The sequence below is a fragment of the Notamacropus eugenii genome, chromosome 7 (assembly GCF_028372415.1).
Source record: "Notamacropus eugenii isolate mMacEug1 chromosome 7, mMacEug1.pri_v2, whole genome shotgun sequence".
Lineage (NCBI taxonomy): Eukaryota > Metazoa > Chordata > Mammalia > Diprotodontia > Macropodidae > Notamacropus > Notamacropus eugenii.
The window spans coordinates 28,224,637-28,240,046 of record NC_092878.1 but is presented as its reverse complement, the minus strand read 5'-3'; the positions used below and the strand labels follow the sequence as shown (position 1 = coordinate 28,240,046).

General features: G+C 40.3%; 1 protein-coding gene across 1 annotated transcript in view; it reads left to right on the top strand.

The window, feature by feature from the left end:
- Positions 1 to 15,410, top strand: part of EHD4 (EH domain containing 4) — a 97,834-nt gene that overhangs the window by 67,276 nt on the left and 15,148 nt on the right. Inside the window, exon 4 of the mRNA XM_072622980.1 lies at positions 6,120 to 6,532. Coding sequence (XP_072479081.1) covers positions 6,120 to 6,532 — 413 coding nt within the window. The remainder of the gene's footprint in view (positions 1 to 6,119; positions 6,533 to 15,410) is intronic.

Sequence of the window (15,410 nt, the reverse complement as noted above, 5' to 3'; positions counted from 1 at the left end):
ATAAAGATTCCGTATATGTTGTTTTTCATTATATCATGTTCAGGTATGGGTTGTGCTCTATAGTCTCTGGGGTCTCTTCCAGTTCTGGGGTTTCCAAAGCATCTCAGAATGTCGGAGCTAGGCGGGATGTTAGAAATCATTTGGTCCCTCCCAGATGAGGAACCTGAAGCTCAGGAAAGGAAAATGAGTCACTCAAGGTAACGTAAGGGCAAGCTATGACTTAAATCCACTATCCTACACTTATCATCTTGCATTTTCCTCAGCTCTGCCATTCTGAATCAACTCATCCTGGCTATTCTCCATCAACTCCAACCCCATGGAAGCCAGTTGTGATCATTTACAAAGTCAAGAAGAACCCATTTGCCCATGCTCCCTTCCATTCTCTTGTTTCACTGTCTTCCTTATGGCTTTCTTGTTTCTTTCTGCTGATTGTGTGTGTGTGTATGTGTGTGTATTTTTCTTTGCCCCCCTCCCCCCCCCCCCAGTGGCCCTCTTCTTTCACCTTTCTAGGTAGGAGTCCATCAGCCACTTGGCCAAGCCTGGAGCAAAACCTTGCCCAGGAGTTCATAAGATGCATTTTCCATTCTCATTGGCTTCCCTCTAAACATTTAAAAATACTTAAAGGAACAGAAATCTGATTATTTAGAAATTAACAAAAGGTAAGAGATGCTTTCTGATACGTTTTCTTAAGATTCTAGAATTAAACTATATGCCATATATGACTCTTTTCTCTAATCCTGGCTCATAATGGCAGTAGATTCATGCTGTTGGTCCCTAGTGAGGACAAGTGAAAGAAGGAGTAGACTCAGACAATTTTGCTGTGATGTAAAATGTTTATTCCAAGTGTTCTTAAACCTAAAAACCTTAAAATGTCCTGCTTGAGGGATCTCATCAAGAGATAAAAGCATCAGGTCTGCTTATCTTTGTCAGCTTGTTCGCTGCTTTACCCTCTCCTCTATCTTAAATGAGCCTACTCTTTTCAGTCCCTCACCCCCATCTCTGAGCCGGTTACTATGGTGACCTGATTAGAACAAAGGTGTTAACATTTCCAATCTATTGGACACCAGTTATGAAAACTTAAAATAGACTCTGGCACAATACTCTGATAATCTCACCAGGGACAAGTGTCAGTCCCTGTTTTCTCTGAAGCTGCCATTATCTCCTGCCTGGGCTATTCCTGTCTCCTCAGCTATCTGTCTCCCAGCTTTCTGGCCAACATAGGACTCATCAAAGATAGGTTTAAGCTTACTACTTAGTCCAGGGCAAAAGTCAGTAAATCATGTGAGGTATTACTCGGAGTAGAAGAAAATGGAGTGGTGAGTTGGGGGAAGCAGAGGAGCGGGTCTGGCATTTTAGCATCTTGGATCATGTGACCATCAGTCCCAAAGTTGTTTGTTAAGCCAGCATCTTATTTTAAACAAGTGGGATTGGAAACTTGGCTCTGGGAAGAAATTTAAACATAACTTTTGTGTCGTGCTTTGTTTTTGTAAATTAGTTTGATGAAGCCTGTTTGACAGAATAGTCCATCTTAAATTAATTGTTTGGTTAGAAATAGTCCATCAGCTTTGCTTCCGTAGGATCTCCACCCCATAGTTACCTGTGCCAAGTAACAACTAATCTAAATCCAGATCCCATTTCCTGATAGTGTCTTTCTCTCTCGAGTCCCAAGATTTGAGTCCACAATATAGGAGATTGTAGCAGGAAGCATGGGTTGGATGGACGAGCCCCTTCCTTCCTGCCTCCACCCTCAGTTCTCAGAATATTTGTGTGCCAAGATCCAAACTCCTAAGTAGCATATCCTTTCCTTCTCTGGTCCCCATGATAAGGTGTTTGTGTCTTGGTACAAAGTTTCTGGGTCTCCAGAATATGAACTGTGTGGTATTTATATACTGCATGGTATCTACAAATACTAAGTTCAGTAAATTAGTGATTTTTTTTATCCTTGTTTTGCCCCCAGGCTGATTAAACTTTGATTTACCTTCTTTACAGTACTGAAATCTCCCCTAATTTCGTCACTTAAAATTGTGTGAAAGTTTCACTGGCCCCAAATAGTGAGCACCGCAGCCTAGTTTTATATTACAACTGGGATTTCTCCCATTTCTCCTCCAGTTTGCGACTAGACTTCTCACCCCCATAGGAGAGTACCTGGCATTGATCCCCAGCTTAATTCCCACTGAACCAATTTCCACAACTTTGGAGCACTGGGGGCCCATTTCCAGGCCTTTATGAGGGACATATCATCCCAAAGGTCAGAATGTAGGACACTTAGCAAAGAGTCTACTCGTAAGACCTCTACAAATCGTCAGATTTAGACTGTAGTGGTTGTGGTTCCTAACCCTGGCTTCAGCCAAGGAGGAAGGGCATTTACTTCAACTAAATGTGACTGTCACTAGAGAAATTGACCCTACTTATTGCTCTGTTAATTGCTGTAGGCCCATGCACATGATTGCATTTCTACTTCCATGTTTTTTGATCCATTTGTGGAGATGCATGTCTTAAAACAGGTTGAGTGAGACTAAGTTTTATAGAACTATCTCTTTAACAGAGTTCCAAGGACCCATCAGGTGTGTAACGAAAATTAGTTTGAAATTGTATTTGAATTAATATGTTAAACTCTAAGAGGAGGTACAGTCGCACAAACAAGCTGTGTTCCAAAAGTTTATCTATCAGTCAGTGTCCTAAGCAGTCTTCAGGTTCCCAACTCAACCCTTAAAACCTATACGACCTTTAATAATGAGGCTCCACTGTGGTATCCCAGGGACCCTAACCATTTATAACATTGTTTCTCTGGGGAAATTCGTTCTTCCATCCACAGAAGAAGGGAACCTATGGCACCTGCTCGTGGTCACCAGTTGTCCTGAAGCCTGGTGTAGTGGATAGAGGGCTGGGCCTGAAGTCACTAAAGCCTGGGTACAGATTTCACCTTTGACCCCCCCCCCATAGGGTTTCTGTAAGGCTAAAAGGAGATAATGGACAGAGCGCTTTGCAGACTAAAAGGGCTGCATTCATGTATGTTAATGTAATGGTCTCAGGGGCAGCAGTGGAGTCCTGGACCTGGCTTCAGGAAGAATTGAGCTCCAGTCAAGCCTCAGATATTTATTAGCTAGGTAACCCTGGGCAAGTCACTGAATCTAAGTACCTCAGTTTCCCCAGCTGTAAAATAGGGGTAATAATAGTACCCACCTCTCAGGGTTGCTGTGAGGACCAAAGGAGATTTTATTTTTAAGTATTTAGTAAGTGCCTGGTACATAGGAGGTGCTTAATAAATGCTTCCTCTCTCCTTTTCTTCCTTCCTTGCTTCCTCCTTTCCTGTCTTTTTCTTTCTTCCCTCCATTCCTTTCTTTCCTCCTTCTGTCCTTTCCTGTCTTCCTTCCCCTCCTTTTTTCTTTCCTTCTTTCCTTCCTTTTCTTTCTTCCTTCCTTCCTTCTTTCTTTTCTTCCTTCTGAGGCTCTTGCAGAAGTCAAACTTAGGCCCAGTAATGCAGGCTCTACCCATGAGACTTCTTAAATACACTTCTTTCTATAGGTTTTTGTGGCACTGCCCTCTCTTCCTCAGGCTCCTTTGCTGACTCCTTATCCACATTCTCATTTCTCACTCACCCCCTACAACTAAGGTTCTGTCCTAGGCCCTTCTCCTTTCCTCTCCCTTCTCTCCTCGCTTCTTTTTCCCCAAATCCTCCCTTCTTTCCAATTACATTTTTTTTTATCAAAGGCACCACCATAATCCCAGTCTCTTGGGTTTGTAACCGTGACATTGTCCTTGACTCTTCGCCCTCCTTCATCCTACATATTCAGTCAATTGCAAACCTCGTAGTTTCTATCTTCACACACCCTTGCATTTGACATCTCCTCTCCATGCACATGGCTACTGTAGCTGTCTAGAAGCCCAGTCATTGCCTCAGCCTCCTAGTCGGTCCCTCCATTCTACACTCTCTTCTCAAAGTAATTTTTCCAAAGCAGAGATCTAATCATGTGACTTTTCTTCTTGGTCAACTCCAGTAGCTTCCCATTACCTCAGAAATAAAATGTAAATTCCTCTGTTTCATTTTTAAAACTTCACAACCTGGCCCAACTTCCCTTTCCAGTCTCACTGGACATTACTCTTCCTCCAGTCCTCTGAGATCTAGCCCAACGGGCCTTCTTTCTGTCCAGCCCACACAATACAGCGAGGTGGTGAAATCAATGGTACACTGGACCTGCAGTCAAGAAGACTGAGTTTACATCACGCCTCACACAGTTACTTATCTGTGACCCTGGGCAAGTCATTTAACCTGTCTGCCTCAGTTTCCTCCTCTGTAAAATGTGGGTGATAATAGCACTTACTTGGCTGGAATTGTAAAACACTTGGCACATGGTGAGTGCCATGTAAATGTTAGCTATTATTATTGTCTCCATGACGTCTTTCTTCTGCCTCATAACATTCCTCTCTTCCTTTAAGATGCGGCCGAAGCATCATCTTCTTCATAGAACTCTTCCTGGTGCCCTTCAGCACTAGGGTCCTCCCTACCCAACTGCCCAGTATTGAACAACTTTGTATATATTTGTATTTATTAACTTTATGTTACACTGAATATATTTTATGTATGTTTGTCATCTCCTGCATTAAGGTCCTTGCAGGAGGGAATTGTTTCATTCTTTATACTTGTATCCTCAGCTCTAGCACATGCATGGCAATACTGTATTAGGTACTTAATAAAAACTTGTTAATTGTTTGACTTTTGGAAGCTAGAGAATGCCTGAACTTAGACTATTAGAGTTGAATCTCAGATGAACCTTAAAATTCTAACCTCATTTTAGAAAGGAGGAGACTTGGTTTTGGGATATGGATCTGATTTTTAAATTTTCTACAGTGTAATCTGTATGTTTTTGATTAGCTATTATCTGAACATCTGTGTCCAGCTTGTTCACTATACTAATGAGACCAAAGTTTCAAGGTTCCTCGAAAATTAGCTCTGCTGTCTCCCAGGGTTATAGAGAGTACTTCAGCTTTAAACCAGTCACCCTCCAAATGACTTGAGGTTTTAAACGTCTTCCAAGAGATAGCTAACAATTTTCTCTAATTGTGCCTTATTGATAATTATGGAAGCCAGGTAAAAGAAATCCATCTGTGCAAATCTGTCACAGATATTGGAAATTCGGTTGGAAATAGAATTCCGGTCTGCATGTCCTACTCGTTGGGGGTCTGGTGTATCATCTTGGTGTGCAAACAAGAGCTCATTTATTCATTATCTAAGGATAAAACATCTTAGGAGCTGGTGCTACCTGGTACAGAAATAGGTCTCAAATGGCAGTGGTACTTGTTAACTTGGAAGATTGCTTAATTTAAGTTTAAAAGTAGGAAATCAAATCTCGAGTTAAAGTCCTCATGTACAGTATGGCAAGTTCTCAGGCATAATTAGAGAAAACAATATATCAAGAGCCTTGGACTACAAAAGGATAACTTTCTGCCTGCCTAAAACTATACAAACTCAAATGATCAAAAGAACAAGTTTTTCCTTTTGTTACAGTTATTGATCATGGCATAGCACAGATGAGAAATCTTTTGCTAATGTCTCCAATGCTTTTTGCCTCATTTTCTCTTTGGCATCACTTCTTTCTCTCATGACTGCCAGTTCACATCCTACCACTTTGTCATTTGACTCAGAACCTGTGCTTGGTGAGTCTTTCAGAGAACCAAGGCATTGATAGTGCTGAGAACATTTGACTCATGATCTGTCATTTGGCAAAATCTGTATTTTTTTAAAATCATTTTTAAAAGCCATAGATTGAAAAACTTTTCCATCCAAATTTCTTCCTATGTAAAATCTCCCAGATTATCCAGCAAGAATTTGGCTGTTCCAGTTGAGGTCAGCCCACTTTTGAATGGTTCTGAAACAGTATAAGACATTGAACTCCTTTTGAGGCTGGATTTGTACTTTCCCTTTGTCAAAGGCTAAAGTATGAAAATGCCTTTGGGACAGAAATTCAGGTATTCTAGTGGACTTATGCTTAAACCACTCTGGTGGTGGGTGTGTGTGTGTGTGTGTGTGTGTGTGTGTGTGTGTGTGTGTTCTTCTTTTGGACTCTACATTGACACATTTTCCCTTATAGTTCTTTCTTTCTTTTTTTTTTTTTTTAAAGGTTATGACTTCTGTCAGGTCCTACAGTGGTTTGCTGAGCGGGTTGACAGGATCATCCTTCTCTTTGATGCTCACAAACTTGATATCTCTGATGAATTCTCAGAAGCCATCAAAGCCTTCCGGGGCCAAGATGATAAGATCCGTGTTGTTTTGAACAAAGCTGACCAAGTGGACACTCAGCAGCTTATGAGAGTCTATGGGGCACTCATGTGGTCTCTGGGGAAGGTGATCAACACTCCAGAAGTTCTTCGAGTCTATATCGGCTCCTTCTGGGCTCAGCCCCTTCAGAATACTGACAACCGAAGACTCTTTGAGGTGGAAGCCCAGGATCTCTTCAGAGATATCCAAAGTCTTCCTCAAAAGGCAGCTGTACGCAAACTCAATGACCTCATCAAAAGAGCAAGGCTGGCCAAGGTAACCCAATAGATAGCCTTTGAAATTAGTCTTTTCTCCTCTGAGTTGTTTCCTTTTTCTCTCTTCTCCAAAATGGGAGGGCTGTCTTCCACAGGGAAGATGAGAAATCAGGACATGAAGGTTTTCAACAAAATCCTGATGACCATTTGAGATCAAGAAGGTCCTGTAGTTGTACTAAAGTACATCCCTTTGGGTAATTACTATGCCTATGCAGACAAGGAAAGAATGCTAGAATGTTCACCATTTAATCATTATCAAAGAATACTGGCCCATAAAGTGGAGATTTAGGGGGAGATAGTCAAACAGACTATGACTCTTGTTGGAAATTATTATATCTTATAGGCTCAGGACTATTTCAGGCATTCTGGACACTGAGACCACCTAAGAAAAAGAAATTCATTGAAGATATTCTGTAAAGGAAAAGGAAAATGACCCTTCCAAGAAAAAAATGGAATAAGTACTTTGGGCAGAATTTGAGAGTTAGAAGTTGTCCTCAAAGGCATAGCCTCACCCTTTCATTTGACAGATGCCTCTCAGACAGAGTACATAATTTTCCCTAGTCAAGCATTTTTCTCTCTAGCTCATAAAAATTTAAAACGGAAAGAGATCTTAGAAATCATCTGATCTAATCATTTCATAGACAAGGAAATTGAAAGGTTAAGTACCATGCCTACACAGCTTAGTTCAATAGTGTTGTGGCTTCTTCTGACTTTTGATGTTCTTTTCATTGCAAAAGAAAAGCTAACTTTTACCTCCTCTACAGCCAGATCATCAGTGTTTTTGTTAGGAAGAGAACACTCTTGCCTATCACTCATTGTGTTCTGGAAACAGTGAGTCACTCCTCCCTTAGCCCCTTCATAGCAGGATCTCCTGCTGACCTCAGATGCCCAGCCAGTCACCATTTGGTATCTGGACATCCCTTGCCTTTGGATACCATATGCCTTCCCCTCAGCCCCCAAGGAATACCACCACCTTTTACAAACTCCAAGATTTCTCTTTCTAATCTAGACTGACTTTGTATTAATGTCATCAGGCTTTTCATGAGGACACCTTCCTTTTGCCAATAAAGATAACCCTCTTGGTTCCTCTGCCCCATCTAATCATTTGTCAACTTCTGCCTCAAAGACATACATTCCACCCATAGCTTTCAGCTGAGTACAGCTATTAAGTAATTGGGTGAGTCCCCTCCTTGTTACCCTTTCTTCTTTAACAAATTTTTCTCATTCCAGAGCAAGCTGCTTTCTTTCCAAATCTATGAATGCTCTTGGAGAAAATCTGTCTTCCCTTGTGGTATGTTCTGTGCGTTATCTGTATCTTCCCTTACCTAAGTGATCCAGCTAGGTGGAAGCTTGCCAGCCTGTAGGCACTGTGACAAGCCTGCTTTTACAAATTAGTCTGTTGGCGTGGGTAAACCATGTCACATCCTTTGAAGGTTTCAAAAACTTTGAAACTTATCATTTAACATTCATGATGGGAGCCGGCTGAGAAAAGTGAAGGGAGCAGGATCTTGTACTGGTTCTGTCATAATAACAATTAATAACGGTGATAATATATAAGCATTTATATAACCCTTTAAGGTTTGCAAAGCATTGTAAAAATATCCCAAAACAACTCTGGCAGGTAAAATCCGTTGTTATCTCCATTTTACAGTTGAGGAAATGTTACGTTACTCATCTAAGGTCACACAGCTAGTAGATGTCTGCGGCCAGACTTAAAATCCATTCTTCCTGACTTCGGGTCCAGCCGTGGACCTGTAAAGTCACTTGTCCTCTCTGTTTGCTGAACCTGTGTCTGTTAAACGAATGTAATAATAACTACCTATCCAATAGAAAGCTATGGAGTATTGTGTAAGCATTAGGGTCTGGTGGCCCTAGGATGATAGGATTTAGAGCTGATGCTGGGGGTTTTGTACCTTGTAACTTTGTTTTGTCTTGGTTTTGTTTTATGATTTAATTTTTAATTTTTGGAGTCAAACAAGCATTTTCATAACATAGTACAATAAAAAAAGATTCTACAAATGCAAACCTCCTATGCACAACTTTCAGATATACAACAAAATTTTCATGTAAATTTTTTTTCTCTTTCCTTCCCCCACCCCCTGCCCTAGCGATAGCTGCCATTAGACACAAATAGGTATATATATGTAAAATTATTCTACACATACTTCTGTTTTTTCAGTTTTTCTCCCTGGATGCAGACAGCGCCTTTCTTCATATGTCCTTCATAGTTAATTTGGGTATTTGTAATAGAAAAAGTGACTTATTTGCTGAAAGTTTTCTTAAAACAATATTGCTGTTACTATATCTTGATTCTGCCCATTTCACTCTTCATTATTTTGTGCAAGTCTGTCTGTTTTTCTAAGTTCATCAAGCTTATCGTTACATAGCACAGTAATGTTCCATCACGATTATGTAACACACCTTGTGCGGTCATTCCCCAAATGATGAACATCTCTACAATTTCTAGCTCTTTGCCGCTACAAAGGGAGCTGCTGCTAACAGTTTAGAACATAGAGGTTCTTTTTTCTTCTTCTCTAACCATCTTTGGAAATAGACGTCAAAAGGTAGAGATAGTTTAATATCGCTTTGGATATAATTCCAGAATGCTCTACAAAATGGTTGGATCATTTCACAATTCCACCAGCAATGAATTTAGTGTCCTGATTTTTCCACATCTTCTCCAACATTTGTCACTTTCCCCTGCTATACCTTTAGCCAATTCAATAGATGTAAAATGATATTCCAAGTTTGTTTTAACCTGAATTTCTCTAATCAGTAATGACTTAGAGCATTTTTATGTGACTATAAATTGTTTCTTCATTGGAAAACTACCTAGTCATATCTTTTGACCATTTTTTGATTGCGGAATGACTTGAATTCTTACAGATTTGACAAGAGTCTTTATACATTTTAGATATGAGACCTTTATCGGATAAACTGTCTATAAAAAATTTTCCCCCAATCTTCTGCTTTTCTTCTAATCTTGGCTATATTTCTTGCATTTGTACAAACTAACTGCCCAAAGTCATATAGGTAAGAAGGGGCAGAAACAAGATTTGAACTCAGGTTCCCTTCACTCCAAATCCAGCCCTCTTTTATTTGGACTATACTATTCCTCAAGGTCTAAATGACTCCGTTTTTCATACTTTTCCTGAGCTATTAAGCCCTGTGTTTGAACTGGTGCAGAGAGCTTGGAGGGAGCACCTAGCTGAGAGGCCAATCTCTGCCACATACTTGTGTATTGTAGCACCATAAATGCAAAAGACCCTTTGTGATGCTAGAGGGAGGAGCAGCCTTCCTGAAAAAGACCCACACATTTAGAGGAGCAAAGTTTCCACTTCTTTTCCTGAAGGACAGAGTCTAGTATGTTCTGTTATGTGACGTAAAAACATCTGCACCACAAATAAAGAGTGAATATTAGTACCAGAATGACCTGGGCGATGATAGGATAGTTGGAAGGGAAGAAGAGGAGGGCACAGTGGTGAGGGTCATGAAAAAGTTCTTTTCTTTTTGGAGAAGTATATAAGAAGCAAGGGTCTGAATTGAATTATACAACCTTTTCAACACGACTAGTGACAGAAGACCATAGGTTAGAACTGGAAGGGGCCTTCAGCATTATCTAGTCCAACCCTCTCATTTTACAAATGAGGAAACTGAGGCTGGAGAGGTTGGGGGAATTTGCCCAAGTTCATACAAGCTGTAAGTGTCAGTGCTGAGATTTAAATCATATCCTTGAATTCCAAATCCAGTGTGCATTCCACCACACCACCCTGGCTCCCCTTGCACATGTGTTACCCGTAATATGATATTCCAGCTGGGAAAGCTTTCCTTTGCTTAAATGTATAAACCACCTGAATTATCCTTCTTAGATTTTTTTTAGGTTTTATAGGAACTTAGCTCCAGTTTTTTTCCTTTTGGTAGGTAAGTCCTTATGTCCCTCCTGACTCAATCCCCCTGTTCCACACGTACACTGTGGAATATTAAGAAGAAGCCTTTTCTAAATATTTACATGTATAAAGTCTGTGAGATAACAGCTTCCTTGCTTTCTATATTAATCATGCATTTCATGTTTTCCATAAAATCCTTTATTCCTTCAGAATACAAACTGTTTCAATAAAATATATTTAAAGAAGGGCAGACTGGGGGGAGGCACAGAGGATAATTTTCAGAGACTGAGAGTTCCAGGGTCTGAATTGAAATAGAGTCCACAGCTGTTCATCGTGGCGACGGGTCAGTAACGGAAGCAAGTGGCCTCCTAATCAGCCAGGGTTCAACACACATCCAGAAATAAATTGCAGTCGTACTCGTTCACATTTCTCTGTGTTTTACAAAGCACATTCCTCACAGAAATTTCATGAGATTGTAAAGAGTTATTAGGATCGTGTTGTTATTAGCTTGTCCCGTGATGCCAGCTGGTTAAATGTCCAAGCGAGATTCAAATCCAAGATCCGTGCTCTCTATACTAGGTCAAGTATTTGGTTTGTCTTGTCTTGACATTCACAGTTACCAGTTCACTCTTTTGGACACGTAGTTTAAAGTTGTTCTGAGAAAGGATAAAACAAGTGTTTGACAGTTGTGTTTTTGCGCATCCTGGTATTAAAGTAAAACCATGGAAATCTGGGGATAGCCTTATGATATGAATGAATGTGATTTTACCAAAATATGTATGATACTTGCTGAATTGCTTATGCTTTCTTGGCCTCTTTCCTTAAAACTCTGTTTCAGAATAAAGGAAAACCTCTTAGGTAATGTCTACTTGGGAACCCTAGGGAAATCAGAGTTGTAGATTTTTATAACTGAAAGGGATCATCTAGTGACCAATCCTCTCATTTTACAGATGGAGAAACTGAGGCCCAGAATTTGTCCAAGACCCCAAGAGTCAGAATTTGAACTCAGCTTCCCTGACTCAAAATCTGGTGCTCTTTCTACTATACTCTTCCCCGAGGATGTTTTGCATTCCTAACTAGATCTTTTTTTTTAAATATATATTTATTTTTCAGTTCTCAACATTCACTTTCACAAGAATTTGAATTCAAAATTTTCTCCCCATCTCTGTCTGTCCTTTTATTACCGCCTCCTTCTTCCATCCCCCTCCCCTCTATTTTCCTGTAGGGCAAAATAGGTTTCTATACCCCACTGCCTTGACACCTTATTTCCCCCAACTAGATCTTTCTCTGACTTGAGGAAGCCACAACTCATGCACAAATGAGACAGGTCCCTTAAAGGTGACAATTTTTTCCATAGATATTCACGATTACTGGTTTTATTCTTTCAAAGGCAATTTAAAGTTGTTCTGAGAAAGGATAATAGAAGTGTTTTAAGAAACAAAAGTGTGCATGTATAGTGAATGCTAAGTAAATTTCTCTTGAATTCTCAATCAAAATCAGACGAAATACAGGAACTTACTAATTAGTTATGAATAATATTTTGGCAGGGAAATGGTGAGCTGTGTGTTCATTGTCTGACCCCTGTACCTTTTTTTTTTTTTTTAACACCCTTCAATAGAATAGGAAAAGTTCCAACTCAATTGTTTATGGATTTCTGCGCAGCAAGAATGAGTCAACGTGAGGAAGGAAAAACTGAAAAGAAATAAGAAAAAGATGGGTTGGTTATTTTAGGAGTTTTGTGGAATTAGGCTTAGTCTTCAGGGCCTTTCCATTTTAATAATACCTGGGAGTATACATCTGGCATTAAGCCAGACTCATTCAGTTGTGGTAGTCACTTCCTGGTTTTAATTTAGCCGTTTCGGCGAACCACATGAACCTTTCACACGCAGGTCTGTGCTTCTCCCGCAGCTGTAATGTCTACTTTTTCATGAGATTCTAAAAAATGTGGACAAATAATATAAATGTGAGCGTGTTCTCTGTATATGTATACCTGTACGTGTACATACATTAAGGCCCATGGGGATGTGAACTAACGTATTTGCTGCAGTGGCAGCTTTCAGATGGCCAGGTGGATCCTACTCAAGCTTGGCAGGAAACCTCACTCGGGGTCTTCCTTATGTGAATGTTTAATTAGTGTCTTTAAATAAGCAGGAAGTTAGTAAAACCATCTGCAATCATCTGCAGCTTGGACAGCACTGCGCGTATGAGAATGAGACCAGGAAGGGGGCGCTGACACAGGACTGAACGTTCATTTGTGTTGATTTCCTGTATCTTGCTCTGGCTTCTCTGTGTCCTAAGGAATGTCCTGTGTCTATTCCCTTGAGCTGAGTTTTGTCAGTGTGATGCCCACAAAAGGCAAGCAACTCAGGAATCCAGGCGCTTCGAGGGAAGTCGGCCAATGCCAAGATAAATGCCCTCACACGAAGGTACAGCAGATTACTACCTGCCTGAATCTTCCTCATGAAGTCATTCCCTTTTCCCAAAGGATGTGCCTGCTTCGAAGGTCATACTGTCCCACACAATAGTGACCAATCAAGAGATTTCAGGGTCGACCCTTGAATAAGTCTCAGGGGACCAAAGTATGCCAAGTTTTTTTCCACTGGACCCCTCCTTGCTTTGGGGCTTAATCTTCCCCTTTTCCCCATTATTGACCATATACGGAATTCATGCTTTTCTAATTTCTAGGAGTGTATTCATCTATATAAGAAAGTGTTTTTGAAGGCAGTGTTATTGATTAGTGACTTGCCCATTTTCGGTCCTGCTCTTGGTCACCCTGTTTGAGTATCCAGTGACCTGAAAGAATTTAAGTTCCCTGAGGGCGAGGACTCTTTTTTCCTTTTCTTTTTTTTTTTCTTTTTTTTGTCTTTGTGTCCCTGGTGCCTACCATAGTTCCTAGGACGTTTGTTCAGTCATTTTGATAATGTCTGACTCTTCATGATCCCATTCAGGGTTTTCTTGGCAAAGATACAAGAGTGGTTTGCCACTTTCTTCTCCAGCTCATTTTACAGATGAGGAAACTGAGGCAAAGAGGATTAAGTGACTTGGCCAGGGTCACACAGCTAGTAAGAAGCCATATTTGAACTCAGGAAAATGAGTCTTCCTGATTCCAGACCTGGTACTCTGTCCACCGCACTTCCTAGGACACATTGGGCCCTTATTAAATGGTTATTGATTGACTCTCCCTTTTTTCTGTTTGCCATTTGGTTGTGATGGTGCCTAATATAATACTGAACCAGGAGATATAAAAGAACATAGAGAGGTGTTGAAATTTGTAGTAGATTTGTTGGAAAAGACATTTAATAGCTGACATTTATAGAGTTAAGTAGCTATGTGGCAAAGTAGAGAAAGCACTGGGCCTGGAGTCAGGAAGACCTGAGTTCAAATCCAGCCTCAGACACTTAATTAGCTGTGTGACCCTGGGCACTTAACTCTGTTTGCCTCAGTTTCATAATTTATAAAATGAGCTGGAGAAATAAATGCCAATCTACTCCAGTAACTTTGCCAAGAAAATACCAGATGGGGTCCTGAAAAGTCGGACACAACTGAAAACCAACTTGACAACAATTTCTAGAGCACTTTGAGGTTTGCAAAGCACTTAACATTATCCCATTTGGTCCTCACAACAATTCTGTGAAGTAGGTGCTGTCATTATCCCCAATTTGTAGATAAGGAAACTGAGGCTTGTAGATTTTTAGGTGACATGCTTAGGGTCACACGGTTAATTACTGCATGAGATAGGATTCTAACTCAGGTTTTCCTGATTCAAAGTCAGCATGGTATCTACTGTGCCCTGCAGGTCCCTCTGAGGGATGTTGAAACTTAATAGCTGACATGAAGTTTTAGACTCATCTGGTGATAGGAATTCAACTATACTAATAATTTACCTGTTATCTCATTTGGTCCTTACAAGTCTGAGAGTTAGATGATGACCGGATGATGACCACTGATAACTGGAATACTCAAATGTATGCAGTGCCTTTCTAATAAGGAGATCCTACTAACTGATAATACATTTTATTTGTTCTTAATTATTATCTCTTTGTGTGTTGGCATTTCTTTTACAAAGGGGGAAATGAAGTGTAGGAAAGAGTTAAATTCTAAAAGACCCGATGAGTCAGTGATGGTCAGAACTAGAGCAGGAACTTGGTCATTCCCAGGCTGTTGTCCCATTGGTCATAATTTATTTGGGGTTCCAGATTTTCACTAGCCTCACTGGAAATTTGGAGTCTTACCTACAGAATGAATTATTCCTTTAAGATGTGGTAGTAACCAATTTAAATGTCACTTCAGGCTCCACCACTGTCTATATGACATTAAACAAATTGACTTCTACAATGCCTGGAATATAGAAAGTGTTTAATAAATGCTTATTTTTCCAATCTGTCATCTTTCAGGGTCTCAGTTTCCTCATACGTAAAAAGAAGCCATTAGACTAGAGGATCTTCAAGATCTTTACCTTTTCACTTATGAGGACACTTACTGGTAGGGACCCCATCCGACCTACCCTGTGGTAGTAGTTCCTGGGATTATCAAGAAGAGAAATACAGGGCATTAGAAGTCACCCACAAGCTTATAATCCATAGATCAATGAAACTTAGAAAAGTAGGAAGTAATGGCAGAACCCAAAAGTGTCACCAGCTCTGTGGCCCATTATTTGCCTGTTCTACCAGATCAAGGCATATGGCACATATTCTTCTATTTTTTATTTTTAGGCAGTCGGGGTTAAGTGACTTGTTCAAGATAACACAGCTAGTAAGTGTCTGAGTACACATTTGAACCCAGGCCTTCTTGACTCCAGGATTAGTGCTCTATTTACTGCGCCACCCAGCTGCCCCACACTTTCTTCTTCCCTCTCTTCTACCACCTCTCCACTTCTGCCAAATCATGTAGTCCATAGCAAAGAAATTTCTAGTTATACCACTAGCCTACAAAGCGTTGAAAACCCATCCCTTTAAATAGAGATTCCTAAACCAAATTTTGGGATATCTAAGG